Raw genomic sequence first — 26,390 nt, 5'->3', positions numbered from 1 at the left:
CAAAAATTTAAATTTTACGGTATAATTTTGATAGCAGAATCGAAAAGTAGATTAAATTTACTAGAAAAAACGGAATACCGCAGTCGGCGAGTTGAGCTATTATCTAATTAAGAATTTTTGACACTTAATACGGGTTTGTCAATTGATATGAATAAATGCTGGGTTTCTTTTCTTTATTTCGCACCTGCCTTTTCAGTTTATCTAGGCAACGGATATGTTACTTAAGTCAAAGGGAACATCTTCTATCAGTATTGGCAAGGTATTTTGTAAAAATCTAAAATATGATTCACCATTTAAATGTCCATCAATAATAAATAACCGAATAATTCTATTTCTTAACACTACGCATCAAACATTTACACTCCACCTGTTTTGGTGATCAACTTTTCGCATACAATGCGGGTTTTGCCGGGATTGAGAATGCATGTTATGCAAATTAACATTACCACAACTAGAAAAACTAGCTTCACCAGTCACAAAAATATTTGAACGGGGAGCTGGAGACTTTTGTTGCACATTTCTCTAAGCCAATAACATTGGTCGAGTCGTTTATTATTTTCTGAAACAGCTTGGTGCAACGATACATGATCGTGAAGGATGAAGTTCAAAAATTCCTTCAAAAGTCGGAGCACCGAAGAATGACTAATACCTAGATGAAGCGAGATTTCTTTCAATTAAATACGGTACAGTCTTAACGTATGCAAAAAATAGTTCTCCAATGGATGTCCAATATTGATTCAACAAAACATATACCTACAGTTGAAAATATATAGACTGTTGCTTCACCATAGAATAATATTATAGGGGTTACCAATATTATTGTTAATAATACTATTGGGCTTCATAGTTCCATTTAGACTTTAAAGTATTTATGATTATATTTTATTAACCATGCCGCATATAAATTATTCTTGAAGTATACCAGTGTAAATAGATACAGTCATGTACTAATTAGAATATAATTTGTTTAAGCATATATTTTTTACATATCCGGAATTTTTATTAAAAGAGAAAATTGTGGAATGAAATCCTTTTACCAGATTCTTTGGGTAAGTACAACAAATTTGCTCGCATATGTATTTATTTTTATCTATTTTTGACATAATCATTAAAGTTACTTTTATGAATAAAAATGCCAAAAATAGCAATATGTCCAATAAATGTTAATAGTCATACTGGTAAAGCAATCATGGATACTGTACATACTATGCCTAAAGCAAAACACATATACATATGTACATAAATTATTCACAATCCATATTGTAAATACTTGGAAACATAATGTAATTTCCTTCTTATTGTTTTGTGGATACAGAGGTAAAAGCCCTTATAGAATAAATATATTATTGTAATAATATAGTGCATAAATTTGTTACCGGAAAGAAAAGTTAAACTAAAGAATTGAGGCAAAGACTGGTAAAAAATCACACTTTAAAGTTTTTTTTAAATTAGTGACAGTTCTCATATCTAAAGATAATAAGGAATTATATTCAGTGAGTTCTTAGAAGATCCAATACATTTCAACAAAGCAGTAGGTATGAGTTGGAATATTGTTCATAAAAGTTTTTGATCAAAAATATACTTATAGTCTGATAATTTTCTAGGTTCGAAGCTTATTAAAATAGGGCCCTAAGGCTTTAGGCCGATTTTTATTTAAAGCTGCGCATTATTTCACATACATTTTTGTATACAGATTGGAATAAAAAAAAAGATATGACGTCATCGGTCATTTTTTAAAACGGAATGCTATATTTTTTATTGCACATATGAAATATAGGCGAAATTCCAAGCAAGTTTCGTATAACACACCTTATCTCAAAGCTCAACTGTTTCCGAAATATTTACATTTAAATAACAAGAAAACAAATAACTACGTCTAATTCCAAATTAAGGTAAAATCGAGGTTAAAAATAATGTTATAAACACTGCCAATTGTTTCTATTTCCATGGTTGCACTTGTAAAGAATCTTCATTTTCGAATGTCACTGTCAGTTTGAAAATTAATAGTTTTTATCAGAATAAATTATGGCTAATTTCACGGAAACCCAACGAATTGAAATTTTGATGATGCTAGGGTACGGGGATCGAGTGCGCATGCAAAAAGAAGTAATTGAACTGTTTAATGCCAAATACCCAAACCATCCTATTTCTCAGTCAACGCAGTTAGTAGAATAGAGCACAAATTCATAACTTCAGGTCATGTTAGGGATTTGCCAAGATCAGGTCGTCCAAAAATTTCTGAAGAAACAAAATTAAACGTTCTGCTCTCCGTCGGAGAAAATGCAAACAATGCAACTTCACAAATTTCAGTTGATAATAATATAGCCGGAACGTCAATAAGACGCATCTTAAAAGCAAATTAATACCACCCTTATAAAATTTGACTAATACACGAATTAAATGAGGATGATCCTAATCAAAGAAACCAATTTTGCGAGCAAATGATGAACATTTGCAATAACCGTCAGTTTGTGTTACGAGTTTTGTTTTCGGATGAAGCAACTTTTTGTTTAAACGGTGTCGTAAATCGGCAAAATTGTCGGTACTGGTCAGTCTCAAATCCACACTGGGCAACTGAGGCTCATACACAGTATCGTAAATCTATTAATGTTTGGGCTGGTATCGTGGAAAATAAAGCAATAGGGCCATACTTTTTCGAAGAAAACTTAACAGGACAACGCTATTTGAATTTTCTTCAAGAAGATCTTTTCCCTGCTTTGGCTGCCCTATACTCAGACGAACAAGACCCTGCTGTCCCGACAGATAATTTGTAGTTTCAGCAAGATGGCGCACCGCCATATTTCTTTCGAGATGTCCGTAATTACTTGGATACAGTGTTCCCAGGAAGATGGATAGGACGAAGAGGGCCAATAGAGTGGTCGGCCAGGTTACCAGATCTAAATCCCTGCGACTATTTTCTATGGTAAAGTTTATATTGAGAAGCCAAACAACGTAGAAGATTTGAAAAATAGAATTAGATATGAAATTAGACGTATATCACCCGAAATAATATTATATTTCGGGTGAATAATATAATATATAACATTTTATCCTTCATTTTATCTTAATTTGTAAATAGACGAACTTACTTGCTTTCTTGTTGGTTAAATGTAAATATTTCTGAAACAGTTGAGTTTTGAGATAAGGTGTGTTATACGAACCTTGCTTGGAATTTCGCCTATATTTCATAAATGCAATAAAAAATACAGCACTCCATTTAAAAAAATGACCGATGACGTAATTTTTTTTATTCCACCCTGTATACAAAAACTTATGTGAAATAATGCGCAACTTAAAATAAAAATCGACGGGTCCAAGCGTTTTCTCAAAAAATCATGTCTCTAATTTTTATCGGCTTTATGCGGAACTTTAGGCGGTCACTGTATACAGAGTGACCTATCGAAAACGTACCGCAAGGCATTAGAGGGTGAGAAAAAACTTTTCGGCAAAATCCAAAAATACGTCAAGTTTGTTTGTCAGGGAGACAACATTTGACCTAAAAACCATTTTAAAAAACTCAACCCCCTAAGCGGGGGTGACATTCCCTATACAACGCTGCTTAATTTTTAAAAATCGAGTCACTCGTTCAAGAAATATGGCCCCTTGAAAGTTGAACAAAAATGTGGCGATATAATTAAAATTTTTTGAGAGAGTGAGACTGAACCCAGAGTGAACATAGAACACATCTTTAAGTCGAAACACTAATTTAATCATTTCAATTTAACAAATGATAAGAATGCGAGAAACAATTTTTTATCTTTTAAATGAACTGGCAAACTCTTTAGGCACATTTAGTGAATAAAAATATCCGGTTTTTTTCTTCACGTTTAAATTAGGACAAGTAGTTTTACTAGATACCTTTTTTGTGGTTAAAGTGTTTAAAAATTGTTGAATCTTTAAATTTATTGTCGATTATGGTGTACTCAGTTGCAGAAAAAGTCTCCTATTGAAACTGAGTCTCTAATAATTTCAGGCTCGTTCATTGTAATTGTTGTCTCATTAACATCAGATGGCTTCTCCATTATTATAACATCCCTACTTGTGGTTACAGCCCCTGTCTCTGGATTATATACTCGATAGCCCTTTATTGTGTCACTGTAACCAACCAAGATATGTTTTACAGCTTTCTTATCCCATTTCAATCTCCTTTGTTTTGGAATATGCACCATCACAATGCTACCAAATATACTCAGATTCCTGACATCGGGCTTCCTGCTATACCACAATTCAAATGGAGTTTTGCTAAGTCCTGAAGCCATACTTCTATTTCGTTAATAGACAGCTGTATGAACTGCTTCTGCCCAAAACTTCTTGTCCATCTGTGCATCAAATAACAAGCACTTTGCTTTCTCAACCACAGTTCTATTCAAACTCTGACACATTCCATTCTGCTCTGGTGTGTAACTGTTAGTTTTCTGGTGTACTATACCATTCTGTGCAAAAAACCTTTCTATGTCACGTTCAGTGAATTCTCCACCCTGATCACTCCTGATTATTTTAAGATTTTTCTCTGTGTAGTTCTCGACTTCAGCTTTAAACTTCTTAAAATTCTCAAAGACTTCACCCTTCTTCCATTGGGCCACAGAGATCTGTGTGTACTACTTCCAGAACACACTTGGCTCTAGTACCGTCCTCCTTGAATGGTAATCTTGACTGCTTAGCCTCGCAACAAATTTTACAATTTGCCTTTTCAGTTTTAACCAAACCACTGTAATCCAGCCCTTTCACCATTTGCTGCCATGACCCAGCAGTGATGAGGATTTCGCCCTGAAGCCAAAAAAGCAGATAATTTCGCCGCCCTTAGCCCCGTCAAGGTTCTTCTCTCACCCCCGAAAGAAGAACACTATGGAACTTGACCCGTAAGCTTACTAGTCTTTTTCTTTTCCTCTTTAATTTACTTAACCATATTCTTTTGATTTCTTTGTCCTATGATTTAACATGAATTTATTATTTTATCACCTTCTCATTTTAATCTTTAAAACTATAATATAATATTATATATACATAAACTATATATATAATATTATATAATAATATTATAAAGTTATATTTATTTTATAATTATGTAAATTAAAATTCAATGTTACGCTTTATTATGTAATGCTTCCGAAGTGATCACTGACGAATTCACATACCTTTAGGTTGTAAACTTATGATATATATCTTTTTATTTTTGTTTACATTTCTAATACCATCATGTATATTTACTTTCCATGTAGATTTTGTTTGCCTTACAACTTTAATAAACACACTATTTAACTTAAATGAAGGAGTTTTACTACTGAGTGAGTGAGTGTGACTGAGACAACTGACCATACAGAGAACCGACGAAGCCGGCCTGATAGCTTCTTCTTTTTATCATTTAAATTTAACAGGGTTTCTGAAACCTATCAGATCTAGGGAGTTGTTCTTGTTGTTTAAAACTTTTAAATCAAGACTGTCGAACAAACTCAACTCCCTAGAAATAGTCCCTGTAAACCGGTTAGTCTTGCCGGACTATTATTTTTGTCATAACAAGATGGCGCGTTAAAGCATTCATTTTTAAAAAATTCTGTATATTGAAAATATTCACAACAGAAAAAAAATCTGCGTCAATTTAGATCAGGAAATGCAGATAAAAATAAATGAATGCTTATGTGAAACAACCTATGACAGCCTAAAGATGCCCATAGGATAAAAACGCATTGTTAAATGCTGTGCAATAATTGGTTATAATTATTAATAATATATTTTAATTACTGATATAATTAGTTACCTCATTACTCAAATCCCGTTGAATTTCATTCGGAACGTGCTGATCCCCAGATGTACTCTCGCTACTCAATTTCGCGATTGCATGGGCCTGGTCTTCTTTGTCTCGTTGCCTAACTATCGCTTCGACGGCCAACCATTCGGACATTGTGTTTTCATACGCCTGTTTAGTTTCTTCGTCGACCATTTTTCGTTTTTCTTTAGTGCTGCCGAATTTGTAATGACCCAATAAATATGGCCAAATTTCAGTTCTTAGTTCGCTGGCGATGCCACCGAAATACGTGAGCCTGTAGACTTCGGCGTAGTCTGTTACCACACCATCTACGCATAGTTCGGCCCATTTTTCTACAGTTATACCTACAAATCATAATTAGGTATCAAATATAAATATAATAGACAAAGATCGATTAAGGGGAAGTTTTTCTATTTAGTAAAAAAAAAAAAAAAACAAGAAAAGCCAGAGTTATGCGTTAAAATGTCAAAATTGCTGACCTGACATCAATCAAACTTTTGAGGACTATAACTCAGAAGCTATATTAGTCACAAAATAGTTATATGAGACTTTTTTAGAGCAAATTGTGTGTTCTATAAAAATATGTTTTAATTACTCGTTTATCTATATTGGTTCAAGAGTTATGCATTAAAATGTCGAGGTTGCTTATCCACAACCCATGTGACGTTAACCAAACTTTTGAGGACTAATTCTTAAGACCTCTATTAGTTACATAATAGTTGTATTACACTTTTTTGGTTGAAGAGTTATAATTAAAATGTCGAGGTTGTCGGTCTAAGACCCAAGTGATGTCAATCAAACTTTTGAGGTTTATAATTCAACAGATGAAAGAGTTACATAGTCGTTGTATTAAACTTTTTTTGAGGGAAATTGTATGTTCACTTTAAATGTGATTAACTTCTTTCTACCTAAGTTCGTTTAAGAGTTTGCAGCATTTTATTTTTCCATTTAATTTAATTTTTATTAAAATAAGGCAAATATGCCATTCATTACTCAAATGAATGATAATATAGATTATTCGCAATTATCAGTTACATAAAGCGACAATTTTAAATGATATATACGGGGAGGGCCGTCCAACAAGTACTTAGCCTTGCCGCCTAGTGGTGCCACTATCGTAAGAGAAATGTAATATCGTGTAGTAGTACATTTTCGTAGACGGCTACTTACTACAAAATAACTACCAAAATTTTAGTCAAATCGGACTTTGTGGTTTTCTGACGCGTTTGACGCGTGTGAAAATAGTTAGTAGTAAGTAGTAGTAAGTAAACGGTGATGGTGTCCGCAGATTTTAGAAAAATAGAAAAAGAGCAATATCGCTCATCGGTGATTCGATTTCTGTTTTTGGAAAGAAAATCACGCAGTGAAATCAAAGAGCGCCTGAATGCTGCGTACGGTGACCCTTCTCCTTCGATGGCAATCGTCAAAAATTGGTTTAACGAGTTTCAACAATGGTCGCACGTCGGTTTTTGATGAGTTACTCCCAAATGCCCCCAAAACGGCTTCCACGGAGTAAAATATGACGAAAATCCATGATATCGTATTGGAAAACCGCCAATTGAAGGTGTGCGAGATAGCTGAGACAGTATAGGCATCTTGAAAGACCGCGTATTTCATATCCGCATACACACCAGAGACTAAGGAATAGTGGACTTTACCCAGCGAACATGCTCCGAAGAAGGCGAAGACGGTCCCATCGGCCGGAAAGGTGATGGTCACCGTTTTCGGGGATTCACAAGGTGTATTCTACATCGATTATCTGGAGAGGCGCAGAACAATCACAGTGCTCTAGTATGCCGAATTATTGGTTTAATTCGATACCGAATTACATAATAAACGGCTCCATTTGGCAAAGAAAAAATACACTTCCACCGTGACAACGTACTCGCTCACACTACCGCCATCGCCACGGCTAAATTGATTGAATTGGGCTATGAACCGCAGATGTAAATAGCTCCGCACGGAGCATTTTTCATAGTTCTTTATCTGGCAGACGGTTTCTTTTTACTTCTGCTGAAAAACTTTATTAATTAAGTTTTGTGCAAAATCTTAATAAAATTGATTTGTCCTCATATTTTGCACAACATTTTTCCAAGTGTTTAGTTCAGAGTGTTGTGTGTCGTTAGCTGTGATTAGTTTTTATTTAGGTGTGCTAGCACGTGGGATACAAAAAATTTTCTAAAAAAACAGTGAATTATATTGTTATAAAAGAACTGAGAAATATAGACATTGGCGACATTGCATTTACGATTTTTTTGTGTAAATGGCTAGTGCAAATGTAAACAACAAAAGTAAGAAATGAATTCTAAAAGGAACTTGTTGTGTTAAATCTGTGGATAGCAAAAGATACAGATTTCCCGGTTTTTAAACAGGCCCAATATGTTTAATACTTGTATTCAGATTCTTAAGCTTTGAAACCATGAACATCTCAGTAATAATCAAATCTATGCATGTTAAAATTGTTTTACCCTACATTTATTCAAGTAGGGGCCTTAAACTCCCAGGTTTAACTCCGGTTAAACTCCCAGGCTTAAGACAAGGTAAGTTAACGTACAAATACGTAAGCCTACAACAGAAGATGCTGATGAATTGAAAGTTACAAACTGCACCCAGGTCTCTAGGCTACCATCGGATCCTAGACGGACAATATGGCAAAATGGGATAATTTTTTTTTGGATGATTTTAAAAATTAATACTTTAAAATATGCTTTCTATTTCCAGATATTGGACTCTAAAATAAATTACCCAGTGAAGCTCAGTACGGAGCAGAATTCATCTTGTTCCTGTATGGACTTTTTGATGGCCGTAATCTCAAAATATGACGCCAAGCCTGAGAGAAAAGCAATTTCAGCAATTTCAATGCATGAGCAATTTTGGATTGTATACAACTCTTGGAGTCTGAAATTTCTCCTCCTTTAAATTTTACTTTTAACATATTTACTTATTGCCTCTTTCATTACTAATTTGCTGATAGTTATTCAATTTATAATATTTACTAAGGAACACTACTCGTGAATTGAGTAGGAAGTAATTCCTTGGTGACTTTATTAATTTTTTTTGCCCTTTATACATTTATCATAACCTTTTGTAACACTCTGTATAAATTTCACTTTACCTACAGTATAATCTATAACAGTTTTTATTTTATGCTTATATAATTTTTTATTGTATAACTTGTGAATTGCTTGCTATAATCTCTTTTTATAATATGGTAATATTTTGGTGTGGTGATGGTGAATATTTTGTTTAATTTCTGAAACCTAGAACTACGTTTCTAGTATGATCTATGATATCCAGTATGAGGTAATGTATGGGTCTTTCAGAAATTCTTGTAAAGTACGCAGATAGAAAAAGTGATAAACGGAGGACTTTGATTAATATGGAGAAAAAAAAAGTCTCAATTTGACAGATTTTCAATCTGCCTATTATATGTACTTCCTGAAAGAACCACGCATTTTCCACTAATTTTAACTGTACGGTAATCGGTATAATAAAGCGAAATTCAAATCAAAATCGGCGCCATAATCAAATTTTTTCTCGCCATTATGACATCACAAATTTATTTTCGTTTCCTGTTAGTAATAGTACTCCGACATTCAACATTCAGCGACGTTTCAGTGTTTTATTGGCTTTTATGGAATTTTCCTATCTAAGTAGTATTAATCTATGTTTATTTATTTATTTATTTATTTATTTATTTACGCCATTCAACAGAAATACATCCAATTACTGAATGGGAAAAAAAATACATTTACAATCAATAACAAGAATAAAAAAAAACAAAGTTTTACTAAGAATAGTGCACTTTTTTGATATCTGCTATGCTACAGTTAAATAAGTCACATTGACCCTGAACAGAATTATATGTGTTACAGGCTCTGCGTAGTGGAGAAAATTTGTTAATGTTAGTCCTTGGTCTAGGTAGGTAAAATGTTTGTGACTTTCTCGCTGATATACGAGGTATGTGAAAGTTCAGATCTTGTAATAATTCTGGCAAGTCGATTAAGTTGTTCACTAATTTATATAGAAACTGCAAATCAGCAGATTTTCTTCTATCTTCTAAAGAATTAAAGAAAAATCTTTCCAGTAACCGTGCATGTGGAAAACCGATTTCTGGGTACACTCCATCGCATTTATAACAAAGAAATTTTAGAAATTTTCTCTGTATACCCTCAATCTCATTTATATGGTTTTGGTAATAGGGGGACCAAACTTGAGAAGCATACTCAAGTATGGATCTGACATATGAGAAGAATAAGATTTTTAGGCTGAGGATATTATTAAAATTATGAGAGTTACCTATTACAAAACCTAGCATTCTGTAGCTACGTTTGACAATATCTGTAATATGTGGCTGAAAAGAAAGAGAGCTATCAAATTTTACACCTAAGTCATTCAAAACTGTTGATCTAGGGACTGTGACATTGTCTATGGTATAGTCATAAATAATTATTTTTTTTCTTTAAACTGAAAGAAACAACATTACATTTAGCAGCATTTAGAGGCAGGTTATTATTTTTACACCATGCATTAAGTTTGTTTAGGTCACTTTGAAGTAAAATACAGTCCAAAATGCTGTTAATTCTATAAAAAACTTTATTATCGTCCGCGTATAATAGACTATTTACAGAAAGTTCATCAGATATTTTATTAATAAATGAGTTGAAAAAAAGCGGTCCCAAAATTGAGCCCTGTGGGACTCCAGAAGCGGCAACAATCTTTGCCGAGCTTCGACCATAGCACTCTACGTACTGGGGGCGATCACTCAAGTAGGATCTAAAAAGATTCGTTAGGCCGGAAGAAAATCCATAAATTCGATCGAAGTTGTTAACGAGAATGCCATGGTCGAGTCGGTCAAAGGCCTTAAAAAAGTCCGTATATATGACGTCGACTTGAGAGTTGTTATTTATTGATTATGTTATTGGTTCTTATGAGAGTTTTCTAGCGGAAAGACTTTTCTCCATAAATGAAAATGCCAATCTTTTGTCAAGAGTTATACATTTCGATGAGTTCACTCAGCATCGGGGGTCTACTTTGCAGACTTCCTGAAATTAGAAAACATATTTTTCAGACCGGTTAAAGAAGTTGGAGCATCGCTGGATGAAGTGTATTGAGTTAAAAGGAGACTATGTAGAGAAATAAATTGTCACTTCTCCCAAATTTTCTTTTTTCTTTTGTAGGCTTTTAAGAACTTATCGGATAAACCTTCGTATAACTAAAATACATGTTTATTGCTCATCTCAAATTTATGAGTAGATCGAATGTTTTGTATACTGCGTTAGTATCGCTATGCCGATTTCTTGATTTATTGAATTCGGCTCTTCTTGCTTCTATTTTCAATGTGTTGACTTGACATTTGTCTGCTTTGGATGTGGAAGGCTGGCGCCTGACTTGGTTCCACAAAAAAATCCTCCCTTAGAAAAGACAGTTAAATGGAAGGAGCGTGTAGGGTTGTTTTGCGGTTGTCTGCTTGATCGAAAGGTGGCGCGGAACGTAATTTTGCGATATGTGACAGAAGCAGGTTTGTTTCATTTATTCTTGGACAGATAGAGGCAGACAGGTTTTTCCCGATTTGCTTTCTGTTCTAGCTGCCATCTTTACGCCATTTGATTTCAATATTTTCGCTGAAGACGTTTAATTGACTAAATACTAGTTATAACCACTATAAACTTATTATCCTCATTAATATTTAGTATCCAGTGCCTGTGAAACGAGATTTAGTGCTCTTCATAAAATAATTAGGATAATTAGGTATTTATTTATAAATCCAATATTTTCGGGTACTCCGGTAGTGTACTTTCTAGTATCTTGTGTGCTGGCTAACTTAACACTTAAATTTTTATTTTGGTTAAAAACTTTTTCTTATTTGCATTGGATTGGTATTGACAGCATTTCAAAAAATTTCACAGAAATATAGACAGCAATGGGTAATGAATATTAAAAATCCTTGCTTATAAACCACTGGTTAAATAATTAAAACCAAACATTTTGTCTGTGCCAATCATTTTGTCCCAGAATTCATTCTACTCCCAAAAAGCCACAGACGCATGACATGTGCTATTCCTTCTTTATTTCTTTCAAAAGGTAAGTAAAAGTTAACATATACTTATCTATTTATCACATTTCTATTACTAAACTAGAGATGTAATAAATATTTACTTACAAATATATTTCGGGCATGTAAGATAACTAGAAAATCTTGTTTTTAGGTATGTCGCCTTAAAGAAAGAGGTTTATATAACTCTAGTAAACAGTTTAGTTTTCCCCGTAAGCCAAAGCAGTAGTTACCAATGCATCAGAACATATTGTGTTTTGGTATGAAGCAAATAATAATAGAATGAATACAATGCTTCTTCCTAAAAGGCAAATTTAAGGATAAATTTGTCATAGCCCCACACTTTTAAGATGTAGTTTTAAAGTTAAAGATCTATCTGTCCAAAATTTTAAAGTTACATCCGAACATTCCAACAGGATGCTCTTGAAAAGTTGTCTTAGAGGATATGTGTAAAGGCAAAATATGTCCAGTGCTAACAATGTCTGTGAAGGCTTTAATAGCAAGTAATTGTATGTCAAGCCATTCTCCAGGTGCAAACTGTGAGGAGGATAAACATGACGGTCTTCTAGATAATTTCAGTGTATTTATGACAAGGGACATTTCGGTTTATGAAGTTCATGAAGGGATTTCGGCAGTAAAGAATAACTTTTAAATTCTTTTAATAATAGTAACACCTGGCCGAAGAAAAATTGCAAAGTATACAATGACCGACATTTTTGGATTCATTGTCAAAAAACTCAAAAAGTAAATTACTTGCAGCTCCTCTCAAAAAAAAACATGCTATTTAGAGCCAGCAAAGTAACCCTTAACTTTATAAGTGTTCCACCTACCCTATTTAATTTTTTAGTAAGTCCATTTCAAGGCTTTGATTTTATTTGATTCCTATATGTCATCAGCAGAATATTTCTACAACAGTTAGGAAAAATATCATTATAAAAATTTAGCCATTACATTTTTCACTTATTAATTGTGTAGAACATAAAAATCCTTATGTCAATTTAATAAAATTGGTTATAAGATCTTGGCCTTTTTTCTGGTGTAGGCGTATCAATTTTGTTTGAAATGGAAAGGTTGAAAAAATTAAATTCTTAAAAATGAACCAATATAAAAGTTTAAAAGATTTCATAAAATCAAAAGCACATAAACGGTGCTTAGCAAGAATGAGAGCTTAGAAAATGTAAAAAAAGAACCTCGAATTTCACAAAATTAAACTTTTATTCGATAATAAATTTGCTATTAATTTTTAAATACGAACCGCTATGAAATATTAAATTAATTTGCAATGATAAGTTTTACGTTTATTGCTTTCACAAATGTAAATATAAGTATTAGATATTAGGTTTTGCAAAATATTCCTTAATGCATTCATTCTTTTCTGTGCTTGCTTTTCAATTAGATTTAGTTGGTTGTTTCATTGTACTACTTAAAAAAAGAATTCGTAAAAATATTTTTATTCCTATCGTCAGACCAAAACAATCAATCACTAAAGAAAGGGGTTGTACCAGGTGGTTCGTTAAAAGTGTTAGGAGGTAGCATATTTCAGAATCTGTATAATATGTACATGGATGTAGCCATACTTTCTAACTATTATCCTTTTGTAGTTAGTACTGAACACAATTCATTTTTTTATGCCTAAAAACAATATTAATGTTTTTCTAAATATAACATTAAATTAAATATATAATTTAATTCATTTATTTTATCTTGTATTTGAACCTTTTTTAAAATTTTTAAATCATTGATAATTGTTAGTGAAGTTTGTTGTCATTGTTAATTGAGGCTAAATGATAGGATATGGACAAATAGCCGAAGCCCATATAACCTTGAATTGTGTCACGTCATCCTGAACGACGTCTGTCAGAGCTATCAGTTTTTATTTTATTATTTCGGTCGGTTTTATATTCTCGGGGCCGGGTTAATAGGTTTTTTGCTTTTTCTGGGTTTTATTTAATTTTTTTTTAAATTTAAAGAGTTAGAAGGTGCGAGAGAGAGTGAGAGAGAAAGTGTGAGTTAAAAAATATGCGCTCTCTTTTTTACATTAGGAAATACGCTATAAACAATGCAACATTTTTAAATTATTATAACAGATACCGCAAGATTTACAGAAACTCAATGAAAATGGCTAAGTGGACCTACTTTCAAAGGAGGATAAATAGTTCCTCCAACAGAGCAAAAGAGTCTTGGAAGATTTTAAATGAGCTAAGGGGCAAAAATATTGTCTTGGTTATTCCAAGTACCTTAGATTCCAATGTCCTCAATTCCTTCTTCTGTGATATTGCTAGTAACCTTGCAGCCAATCTCTCACAAAAAATAGATCCCAGGAGCTATCTCAGCAATGTGGTAGTAGCCGAATATTTCTCTTTTGCCCCCACAAGTGTAGAAGAGCTTAAACAGTTAATGGTTAATATTAAGAATAAGAGTTCATCAGGTTGGGATGGGCTTTCTCTTAAAATATTTTCTGCTTTACCTCTTGTTGCTTTGCAAGTCTTGGCCGAGTCCATTAATTTTTCATTAATGTCTGGAGTTTTCCCAGAGTGCTTAAAAAGAGCAATGATTGTTCCTCTTTACAAGGGTGGCGATCGCGACTGTCCTTCTAACTTTAGACCTATAGCGTTATTGCCTACTTTAGCCAAGATAGTGGAACGGCTCGTTAAGGTGAGGATGGTTTCATTTTTAAATAGGTTTGGCCTACTGAGTCTTCAGCAGTTTGGCTTTCGTGAGTCTGTGACCACAAATGATGCTATCTTTAGCTTTCTAGAGCACCTGTACAACCGACTGAATGTTGGTGAAGTTGCAGCAGCGGTATTCTGTGACTTGTCCAAGGCATTTGACTGCGTGAGTCACAGAGTGCTGCTGATGAAACTGGAGCTCTATGGTTTCAGAGGAACTGCCCTTGAGTGGTTTCGTTCCTACCAGGCTGTCAAATTTAATGGTGGTATCTCTAAGGAACTTAATATAAATGTGGGTGTTGCGCCAGGATCAGTACTTGGTCCTTTACTTTTTCTCATTTATGTGAACGATCTGCCACAACTGCAGGTCTCTGGCAAATTTACATTGTTTGCCGATGATACCACCATCCTCTGGCACGACTCTGATGTTTCTCAAATGGAGGCCAATATACGTGCAGATTTGTTAAAAATAAAAGACTGGTGTGATGCAAATTTTTTGACAATTAATGTAATGTTTGAATGTATGTAGAAAAGTCTCATCAGGCTGCTACGCCCTAAGGGTTATTGCCACCAGTCTTAATTTCTCCATCGCCAGATCTGCATACTTCGCGATTATCGAGTCGCACCTTCGATATGGAATTTGCTTTTGGGGTTCATGTTCAAATTCACTTTTTAGTTCAGTGTTTGTACTCCAGAAAAGGGCCATTAGATATCTATGTAGGGTCAAGCCTCGTGACTCATGTCGTCCGCTTTTTGTAAGTCATAATATTTTAACCCTGTGTTGTATCTTTATTTTGGAAACAGTTTGCTTAGTTTTTAGAAAATATAAACAGGAACTCCACTTAGGAAGCCACTATAATACGCGACAAAATTATTTGTTGAGGCTACCCATTCCTTATTTTGAACTTGTCCGTAGCTCTATCATATATGGAGGTAGAAAGCTGTTTAATAAACTTCCACTAGAAATAAGACAACTTAAGACTGAAAAAAGCCTACGTACAAGGACGAAAATATTTCTTGCTAGTAAAGCGTACTATAGTTTAAGTGAATTTTTTAATGATTAGCATTTAAGTATTTTTCAAAATTTTATTTTATTTTAAATTAGTTTCTCGTTTTTATTCATTCAATGTACAGTCTATTGGCTTTGTCTACAACTTCTATGTTTATATTGACAATAAAGCATTTTTAAGTTTGAGTTTGAGTTTGTCATCACCGGAAGGAAAAGAGCGTTTGATTACGGTTTCTTTAGAATTGGTAAAACAGAAAATTGAGGATCTAAAGAGACTTGATGGGGATATTTATGCTCTTATGTTAGGAAAGGATGACACAGCAGAGACAGACTTACTACCAGAAATGGAGGGTGCAGATGGATATGTTAAAAGGTATACAGATCTGAGTCTTCAATGTAAGGAATGTTTACAGCCTAGGGTAAAGGCAGATCCAGATGAAGAGGTAAATTCCGAGCCTAGTGTTAGCCACAGCATCAGACACAAGGTAGGCGTAAATTTAAGTTACCTATTCTCGAGTTGAAAAAATTTGATGGAAATATCAAAGACAGGTTGTCTTTTTGGTCTCAGTTTCAAAAGGTTCACAATGATTTGGAAATAGACGACAACGACAAGGTCGAATATTTAATTCAGGCGACGGTTCAAGGCAGTAGGGCAAGGCAACTAGTCGAAAGTTTTCCCGCTACCAGAAGTAACTATAGTAAAATGGTGGAGTGACTTCACGCGCGGTTCGGTCAGGAAGACCTCCAGGTAGAAGTTTATGTGCGCGAGTTACTTAAATTAGTTATAAACAATACCTCGTCTGGCAATAGATTAGACATAACTCGTTTGTATGATAAACTGGAAACTCAGCTACGGGCCTTAGAAACCCTTGGTATTACGTCCGATAAATACGCGGCGATGCTATTTCCGTTGGTCGAGTCTTGCTTACCGCCAGAGCTGTTAAGAATTTGGCAACGGACACCGGATATCGGAGACACTGGTATAAATTCGCAGGTTTCACTGGATAATACAGGTCTTACTACAATCGAAAATTGACTTAAAAGCCTCATTAATTTTCTAAAATTGGAAGTCGATAATGAGCAACATGTTTCTTTAGCAACAGAAGGTTTTAATTTGCGAAGCACTGTTCATAAGGATGTTAAACGGGGTGGTTACCAAACAAATAAAGCAGGCCAGGATTTTGAGCCTAAATTTCAAACCGCGATGGGCTTAATCAATTCAGATGGAACCACAAAATGTATTTTTTGTCAAAATCCTCATGAGAGCAGCAATTGTTTTAAGGCGCAGAAATTAGGTCGTGAGGAGAGAAAGGATATTTTGTCAAAAAATGGTGCGTGCTTCCGATGTCTAAAACTGGGTCATTCTTCTCGAAAGTGTCGAGCACGCTTAAATTGTATAGTTTGCAGCAAATCCCATGTCACTTTAATGTGTCCTGAACTTCCATCTTGTAGCTCGGGTCAGTACAGCTCTGGTCGGAACAGCTATGAGAAAAAGGACGTTATGGAAAGTGTGGTACAAAACGTAAATCAGACTCTGGCAAATAGTTCTAATACACACGTATTTTTGCAAACTTTGCAGGTAAAAGTTAAGGGCGCGAATAAATCAAAGTACGTGCGTGCGCTGATCGATACTGGTTCCGAAAAAAACTTATCTTTTAAAATCGACGGCTGATTTTTTGGGTTACCAATCGAAGAGGCAAATTAACGTTATTCACGATTTGTTTGGAGGCACTGAGTTACCGCAAGTCTATTACTGCTATGACGTCACTTTTAGTCACAACAACTAGAGCTGTAATTTCAAGGCACTGGATCAACCTGTCATATGCAGTGGAGTGGATTCTGTATTCAATGGTCCTTGGATGGAAGAGTTACGGACACTAAACATCAAGATATCAGATTCACATAATTCTGGCCCTATTGAACTGTTAATAGAATTTGATATAGCGGGTAAATTATACACAGGCAAGAGACACATTTTGAGATGTGGACTGGTAGCTGTAGAAACTCTGTTAGGTTGGGTTTAGATGGGAAAAATACCAGAAACAAAGGACACTTTGTTCGGGTTTTTGAGAACTGGCAAAGTGAGAACATCATGGAGGAAGTTTGCGAAGATCAAACAAGTTCAAAGGCTCATTACCTACCTCATAGGCCCGTAATCAAATTAAACTCATCCACAAAGATAAGACCGGTATTCGCCAGAGAAAAGGACAGTCCATCATTAAACCAGTGCCTTGAAAATGGGGTTAATTTGATCGAAATGATTCCAAATATTTTACTGAGGTTTCGGCAGCAAAGAATTGGGGTAGTATCAGATATTCGGAAAGCGTTTCTACAGCTTAGCATACGCCCAGATCACAGGAATTTTCTTCGGTTCCTATGGCAAGATAAAAATGGCCAAGAAATAATATTTCGTCATCGTAGAGTGGTGTTTGGAATTAATAGTAGCCCTTTTTTGTTAGGAGCTTCGTTGGAGTACCATTTGTCAAAGATTTCCGAAAAATGTGAATCGATGGCAGTATCCAAGGACATTGTAGTTAAATTTTCAAAGGCTTTCTATGTTGACAATTGCGTAACTAGTGTCGCCAATGAGGAAGATTTGGAATCATTCATCAAAGGATCTATCATGATAATAGCTGAAGGCAGATTTGACCTTAGAGGGTGGGAGTATACAGGTCAAGTCCAGGGTAACGTTCGCGTACCGGTCAGGTATAGGGACAATGATTAGGATTACTTTTACATAGAGTTAATTATTCTATTTGTGTAGGGTAGGTAGGTAGTTGACATTTTTAAGGCTTATTACATTGTTATTATTGAACCTACTTATTTACATTGTTTACATGTTGTCTCTGTTTTAGTTAGGTGAGTCATGTTTCTTTTGTTTTAAAAACATGCCTCAGGTGGGAGAATGTCACGTCATCCTGAACGACGTCTGTCAGAGCTATCAGTTTTTATTTTATTATTTCGGTCGCTTTTATATTCTCTTTTATATTCTATAATAGGTTTTTTGCTTTTTCTGATTTTAATTTAATTTTCATACATAACATAGTCTTTAACCATCTTAAAACTGCCTGATTTTTGTTTGATAATATAAGTGTTTTTTTTGCCTAAAGTTTTTGGCTTTTATTATTGGACCGAACCGCGTATTGTGTACGACGGGTAGTTTTACATTAATACGCACCCGACAAGTTGTGTGTCCTGTTTTCCTCACCTTCCTCAACAATACACACCATAAATCATTACTTTTCATACATTTTATTTATGTAATTTGTAAAACTGTTTGGTTATAATTTAAATCTTTAATAATTTAGAGATAATTTTTTATTCTACACACACCAAACAGGGTTAATGAACTTTCCATTCGGCATATATTTTGTTACTTTCATTTAATTATAATGAAATTAAAACATTCAATACTCATAAGTTGTAATTGAACTTAAATTATCAATACATTTCATATTTCAATTTTATAAAATGTAATTGATTACATTTTATAGATTTTGCTTCTATAGAAGAGTGACTTAGATTTTATACTATACGAAGTTTAAATACGGTTATGTAAATAAAATGGGTTCTTGTTGGGAACTGTTGCTTATTATTGCGATAGCATAGTCCAAATTGTCTTTGTATGAATTAAAATAATTAAGTTAGAAGTTCTTAGTTTTAGCAAAAATTAACTGGTTCTTATTCTTAATATACAGACTGTGACTCATATTAAATCCTAAATTACAAACGCCCAGCCTTCAATAATTTTGAGCTACCGTCTGCAATTTTTACTTATGGATAATTTAAAAATAGTGTTATAAGTTATTCATTAAATTCCCGACCTAACACCTGAGTGACGTTAACAAAATTGTTGAGAATTCTAACTTAAAAACAGTATGAGTTGCCAAGTAGTTATAGAGGATAATTTTTAAATCAAATATTATGGTTTATAAAAATACGTTTACCCTTCTAACTCAATTGGTTTAAAACTTATGCATAGTACTTGAGGGTGCCGCCCTAAGATCCGACTAACGATCCGAGGATTATAAAACGTACGTACATTTTTTTAAATTTCGAACTTACCGCTTGATGCTCCATCTCCGCTAATAATTTTCCCATTAACTAGACCACTAAGATGCGTTCTGACCGTTGACAGGTGCCTACAATATGCTAGCCATCCGTAAAAAGCTCGTGAAATAATTTGTTTTTTCATCGAATCACATACTGCTTGGATGTAGACACTTGGCGGACTATCGGGTACAGTCTGTTGGTCTACAGTCGGAAAAACTAAGTTAAGTAAAATATTTAAACCTTTGTCTCGTTGCAAACAATAATTAAACACTTTATTTCAACTAAGACTTACCCAAACTAAAACTTTTTGAGGAACTTTCCGAACTTGTACTCGTGCTGCCCAATTGCACTCTCACTTTTATTGGAAGCGATGCTTTAGTGTCCATTAAATCTTTTCTTTTTACTGCAACAAAAGAGACATCATAGAAGGTAAAAAGCAAGTTAGTAGAACAGTTGAAAGAAATTGAAGTTAGAAATTTTCACAGTTTATTTGCGCCAGAAACGCTTGTCAAGTTTATGAAACATTAATGAAATTCTTTTTTTGATTAAATTAATATAGTACTTGAAATGCTCAATGAATAATTGATCTTAAGTGGCGTTGGGGTCATTTGGAATCCTTAGAGGTTTTTAAGGAGAAAATGTAGAAGTGACTATAGCTCCTTCGCATCCATGTTAAGGCCTGATTAGGGATAAAGTATGACTTACGTTGGCAGATACCTTCAAGAAATCAGTATTTACACAAACATAAAACAAGTTATAAGGTTATTTTATTATGCGTTTGTCTCTGAAGGTAAAGTAATTTTTAGTTGGGTTATATGGCATTTTTTTCTAAATTTTAACAAAATATCTCCCTTTTTCTTTGTATTTCCTCTCTTCCAGGCAATATAGGCGATTTATATTTTTTTAAGCATTCAACGATATTTTTCTTGAGTTCTTAAAGACATTTAAGTAGATGTCAATTACTGTAACTACTATTTTAGTAGTTATCAATTACTCTAAAAGAAAACGTTCGTTTCTCATTTTTAAATATAAATTTTCCTTCCAATCCATTTAAGTTATGCATCGAATTGGGTAAATTAATTTCTTGTTTTTATCCATTAAGTTAGAAGTAGTTTTTTTCCAATGACCTTAATAAAATTTATTAGTTGTTCCATCACTTGAACGTAATTTTCCAAATACTTTTAAATAAAATATTTCCTTTTTTAGGTAGTTATTTTCTTTTTTTAGATCAAAAGAAGAAATATGCTGTTTGAAAGACAATTTAATATCCTTTAATATGAGTATAAATTTATGAAAACTTATTTGAACAACCTATCTTTAACATAGTGAAATTAATGCATTAAGAAAATTAGGCTTTTTTATTATTAACATAAATAGGGTTATTGACAATTTAAAGCTTAACACTTAATTTTTTAATAATGGGTATGACCTCCTAATCTAATTAAGTTTGCTATTGTTTCTTGTGGGATGTTTAGCCACTCTTCTTCTACTGCAACAATAAGCTCCGGGATCGAGTTTGGGGTACGAAGTCTAGCTCGAATTTTTCGTTTTAGCTCATCCCATAAATGTTCGATCGGATTTAGGTCAGGACTGTATGCTGGCCACTCCATAACCCGAAAACCGACTTCTGCAATGTAATCTTGTACGATTCTTGCGGTGTGCGGCCTTGCGTTGTCATGCATAAAGGTAAATTCATCTCCAATGTAGTCGACGTAAGGTACCACATGAATTGCTAAAATCTCCTCGATATACCTAGCAGCCGTTAAACCTCTTCTTCCGTGAACACGGTCGCCCCTACGAATGAACTGAAGGTCGGTTCGTGCTTCTATAGAAATTGCACCCCAGATCATGCAGAAACCACCTCCATAAGCACTTCGCTCTTCAAAGCAGCAATCTGCAAATCGCTCTCTTGGTCTTCGGTACACTTTCCTTCTTCGGTCGCTACCATGGAGGCATATTCTGGACTCATCTGAGAACAGAACAGATCCCCATTGTTCCAACGTCCAATTCAGATGATCCCTTGCAAAAGCAGGCGTGCTTGCCGATGACCTGGAGTAAGTTTTGGACTAATCGCAGGTGTTTTAGGGGTCAGGTTATTTTCGTCGCTATCTATCTATCGCTACCTATCTAACTATTTTTAAACGTATATTATTTAGCCTATGCCTTAGTACATAATATTCTATGTTAAGCCTACGGGTTTTTAATTTTCTAAATATTACGGTTCATTTAGAAAAGTTGAAAAGTCCAGAAAAAGTTCTAAAAAGTTAGTTATTGGACAAAAAATTTAATTATTAGACAAACAACGTTCAGTTATTGGACACAGGCAAATATAAATTTGAAAACAATGAACAAAAACTTTTATTAAATCTCAACTATAATCACTTATATTTTTTAATTTCACTTTGATACATACAAATAGTTCATCGACGTCTATGTCGTAATTTTCCACTTTTGTTTCAAAGATTTTCATTTACCATCTTTAGTTCACACGGTTTGCTGTTAATTTCATGTTGCTCATGTACAATTTTTTTGGCGTCGTCATATATTTTGGGGTTGTATTCTGTTTGACAATATGTTTCAATAACCCCTTCAGGAACATAGTCATTTATGTTTTATCGTATGCACTTTGCATACGAAACATGAATTATTTTTGTCCGTGTCTCGCGTAGTCTTCTTTAATGCTTTTGCTGCTACACCTTCTTCTCTTTTTGGCTTTCGCTCCAATTTGGTATTTTCTAGTTCTAACTTTAAGGCTTCTCTTTTCTTCTCTTCTCTTTTCGAAACTCTCTTGATACTCCCTTAATGTTATTGCAAAGGAAACTATTTCCATATTACGTTTATTCTTTGCTTTTTTATAAATCGTGTCTTTAAACCAGGTTTATTGACAATATTTTATGTTATTTGTATTAATTTTTGGTTCATTTGAAAGTTTATCCTCAGGTGGAATTAATTCAGGTAAACCTCACTTAAGTTCAATACCCGATTCTGAAATGATTCTGTCACCTCTTTAATTACTATCAAGTCATTTCTTGTATCATCTAGCAATGAATCTGGTTGTTCAAAATAACTCCATATGTTGTGCAAAGTCAAAAAGTCTTCGGTAATGCCTTCTCTAATCAAAAGATCTTCAAAAGACTTAAATCTTTCAATTAAATATGTTCCTGTCAAACTGACAAATGTTATACGGTCCATGCGCGGAGATGGTATTTTTAACTTAAACGTGATACCTATAAACAATAAATAGAAAGAAAGACAAAACAAAATCTTGTGTTCAAGCATCCTAAAAACTAAAAAAATCCAAATTCACTTTAAATTTCAAATTTCAAACAAACATAACATCTAAAACATTTTACCATAAAATTTACACGCATTACCAAAATTAATTATAACAAAACAGATTGAAAAAAAAAACATCTTTTTGATAAATTTGATTAAAAAATAAGTAAAGCTGTCAATAAAACAGAATTTAGAGGAAGTAAATTAAAACATTTAATAGGAAACAAAACTAAAACACTACAATGATGTCAGAGCACAGGTCAAAAGGTATCATTAAAAAAATCGTCAAGGCCATATATATGGCATACATACATACATAGGCCTAGATAATAAAAGTGATTTTAATTTCTATTTGAATTTCTTAACTTCTAAAATTTGTCCGATACATAGAGGAACATGGTTGTAAATTTTTTTGCTAAGGTATATAAGTTCTATATAAGTTTCTTTGCTAAAGTATAAGGAGTTCTTGGTGAGGGAGGATGTAGGGATTGGTAAGGGAAAATCGTTAACCTGGCGAGTCATATAACCAGTGTTAAAGGGAGGTTTAGGACATTTATGAATAAGAGTAGCTGTTTCTAAGATAAAAGGAGAAAAAAGAGTTAGGATTTTTTGAGATATAAAGAGAGGTTTACAAGAATCTCTTAACCCAGCGGAACATAGGTATCTAACTGCCTTTTTTTGAATCACAAAAATTATGTTTAATAATCCCTTGTTGCTTAAACCTCAAAAAGGCAAGTCATAACGAAGATGGGACTCAATAAGAGAAAAGTACACTGAACGTGCAACTACCCCTCCCAGCTCATGCCCCGCCATTCTTACTGCAAAGCATCCAGAGGATAATTTTGATGCAAGATTTAGGATATGATCTTCGAAACGAAGGCGACCATTAATGGTTATACCAAAGAACTTACAGCTTTCTTTGTATTGCAAGGGGGAGTTTTTACTAAATATAAGGCCCTGAACGTCACACTTAAATCCCATAATAAAGGTTTTGCCGACATTAAATATAAGCCTGTTTGCAGCAAACCACTCCGATAAAATCTGAAGATCCTTAAAAACCTGGGCTCTAACATTATCAGAATCTCTATGATTCCATAAAATGGTGGTATCATCAGCAAACTGAACCACTTTGCCCTGCAGTTTTAATGAACCCAAATCATTTACATAGAGCAAAAACAATAGTGGTCCTAACACTGAACCCTGAGGTACTCCAGTTTTAAGGAATCTGGAATCGGATAAACAACCAGATACTGTAACTGTTTGGGTACGATTAGACAGATAGGAGGAGCCATTGCAATGCCACACCTCTAAAGCCATAATTATTGAGCTTAGACAGCAGTATTCCATAATCTACACAATCAAATGCCTTGGATAAATCGCAAAACACTGCCGCCGCGGACTCTCCAGAATTTAAGGACACATAGACACTCTCCAAAAAGCCGAGAACAGCGTCGTGAGTCCCTTTTCCCGTTTGAAATCCAAACTGATTTGCAGATTTCTGATTCTCTCTTTTCAAAATTCTGATTTTTGCAAGTTTTTCAACTATCTTGGAGAGGGTAATAAGAACCTTTATTTATTTCAATAAATAACGTTTTTATAATATCAACTCAGGATGCTTATTTTTGCTTCCCAAATACTTCGTGTAACCTTTAGTTCAATACCCGATTCTGAAATGATTCTGTCACCTCTTTAATTACTGTCAAGTCATTTCTTGTATCATCTAGCAATGAATCTGGTTTTTCAACATAACTCCATATGTTGTGCAAAGTCAAAAAGTCTTCGGTAATGCCTTCCCTAATAAAAATATCATCAAAATACTTAAATCTTTCAATTAAATCTGTTCCTGTCAAACTGACAAATGTTCTACAGTCCATGCGCGGAGATGGTATTTTTAACTTAAAGGTGATACCTATTAACAATAAATAAATAGGAACGTTTTTATAATATCAACTCAGGATGCTTATTTTTGTTCCCCAAATACTTCGTGTAACTATCAGTTTAATACCCGATTCTGAAATGATTCTGTCACCTCTTTTATTATTACCAAGTCATTTCTTGTATCATTTAACAAAAAATCTGGTTTTTCAAAATAACTCCATATTTTGTGCAAAGTCAAAAAGTCTTCGATAATGCCTTCCCTCAAAAGATCATCAAAATACTTAAATCTTTCAATTAAATCTGTTGCTGTCAAACTGACAAATGTTCTACGCTCCATGCGCGGAGATGGTATTTTTAAGGTGATACGTATTAATAAGATATATAATAAGAAAGTTTTTATAATATCACCTCATGATGCTCATTTTTGTTTCCCAAATACTTCGTGTAATCAACAACATCTGGGTTAAAAGGGAATCAACCACACATACGAAATCCATTGATTAAAGTGTCTCTCTTAATATTATTCGCTACTACTTTTTCCAATAAAAGAGCAAATATCATTTTATTTAAAAACTTCTTTAGGATTTTCTTTATAAAATTCCCTGACAACTTTTTTCTATCCCATTCTTATGGGCCTGAATACTGCAACAACACATGGTTGAAGAATTCTGGTTGCATTCGGGTATAAGGCTATAGCTTCAATGTTTAATTCATTGCAAATCCACTTAACTCATAAGTTAAATGGCTACCTAGAAATAATAATACAGGAAATTGTATATTATTTTTCACCAAGAATCGATGGAATACATTCTTCACTTAATCATAGAATCTGCTGTCATCCACCATCTGATCTTCCAATGCCCGAATCAGAATTTTTGACAGTCTAACTTATTTTTTCTGGAACTTGCTTATATGGATAAATTGTCATTGGTGGACGACTTAATCCAGAAGCAGAAAACGAAAACATGCGATGCTTTCCTTAGGTGATCCCTTCTCCACAGAATAAACATCTTCTCGCCTTTTCTAGCAAAAACTTCCTGTCTCTAGGCAAATCTAAAATTCCGATTCGTCGCCATTCTAAATTCTTGAAGGGTCATCAATAATTGCATTTTTGGAAGTAAGATAACTGTTTATATCTTGAGCCATTTTCGAATATCTGCTTCCTAAACACAAGAGCTGGCACCACTTACTACTTCACTTGTTCGCTGTAAGCAATTGTTGGATATCTTTTTAAAAAAGTGCTATTTAATTCATTATATTTTTCAAATATCCTTTGTTACCCGACTACCTTGAACCAACTATCACCAGGCCTGTCGTTTGTAAAGGGAGTAAGTCGGGGATTTTTAGTCAAAAATTTTTAAACGCTGTTTAAAATGTCCTCTCGTTTCATATAAATTACATTGACTTTTGGCAATAAGGTTAGCTTTCCAATTTTTAGTAACCGATACTCTTCAGCTGCTGACAAAAGAAGCCGAGAGTAAATCAATCTAAACTTAATTCAAAAAGAAAATAAAAAACCTTCAAAATAAATAAATCGAAACAAGAAAAAGTAAGAAAAGATTTGCACGATTTGCGATGACATATTGCTTTGTGCTTGCCTGGTTTGATTTTATTATTTGCGTTTTGTTGTTTAAGTAAGCCTTTTGGTTTTCTTGTAAATTCTTTAACTTTCGATTGTTTGCAAAG

General features: G+C 33.9%; 1 protein-coding gene across 1 annotated transcript in view; it reads right to left on the bottom strand.

Moving 5' to 3' along the window:
* LOC126738494 (small G protein signaling modulator 1-like) overlaps positions 1 to 26,390 on the bottom strand; it is a 159,287-nt gene that overhangs the window by 13,223 nt on the left and 119,674 nt on the right. Inside the window, exons 9-11 of the mRNA XM_050443861.1 lie at positions 19,843 to 19,953; positions 19,563 to 19,751; positions 5,756 to 6,108 (exon numbers count right to left, since the gene is read on the bottom strand). Of these exons, the coding sequence (XP_050299818.1) occupies positions 5,756 to 6,108; positions 19,563 to 19,751; positions 19,843 to 19,953 (653 nt within the window). The remainder of the gene's footprint in view (positions 1 to 5,755; positions 6,109 to 19,562; positions 19,752 to 19,842; positions 19,954 to 26,390) is intronic.

This window comes from Anthonomus grandis, chromosome 7 (assembly GCF_022605725.1).
Source record: "Anthonomus grandis grandis chromosome 7, icAntGran1.3, whole genome shotgun sequence".
Classification (NCBI taxonomy): domain Eukaryota; kingdom Metazoa; phylum Arthropoda; class Insecta; order Coleoptera; family Curculionidae; genus Anthonomus; species Anthonomus grandis.
This window is presented reverse-complemented; position numbering and strand designations above follow the sequence as displayed.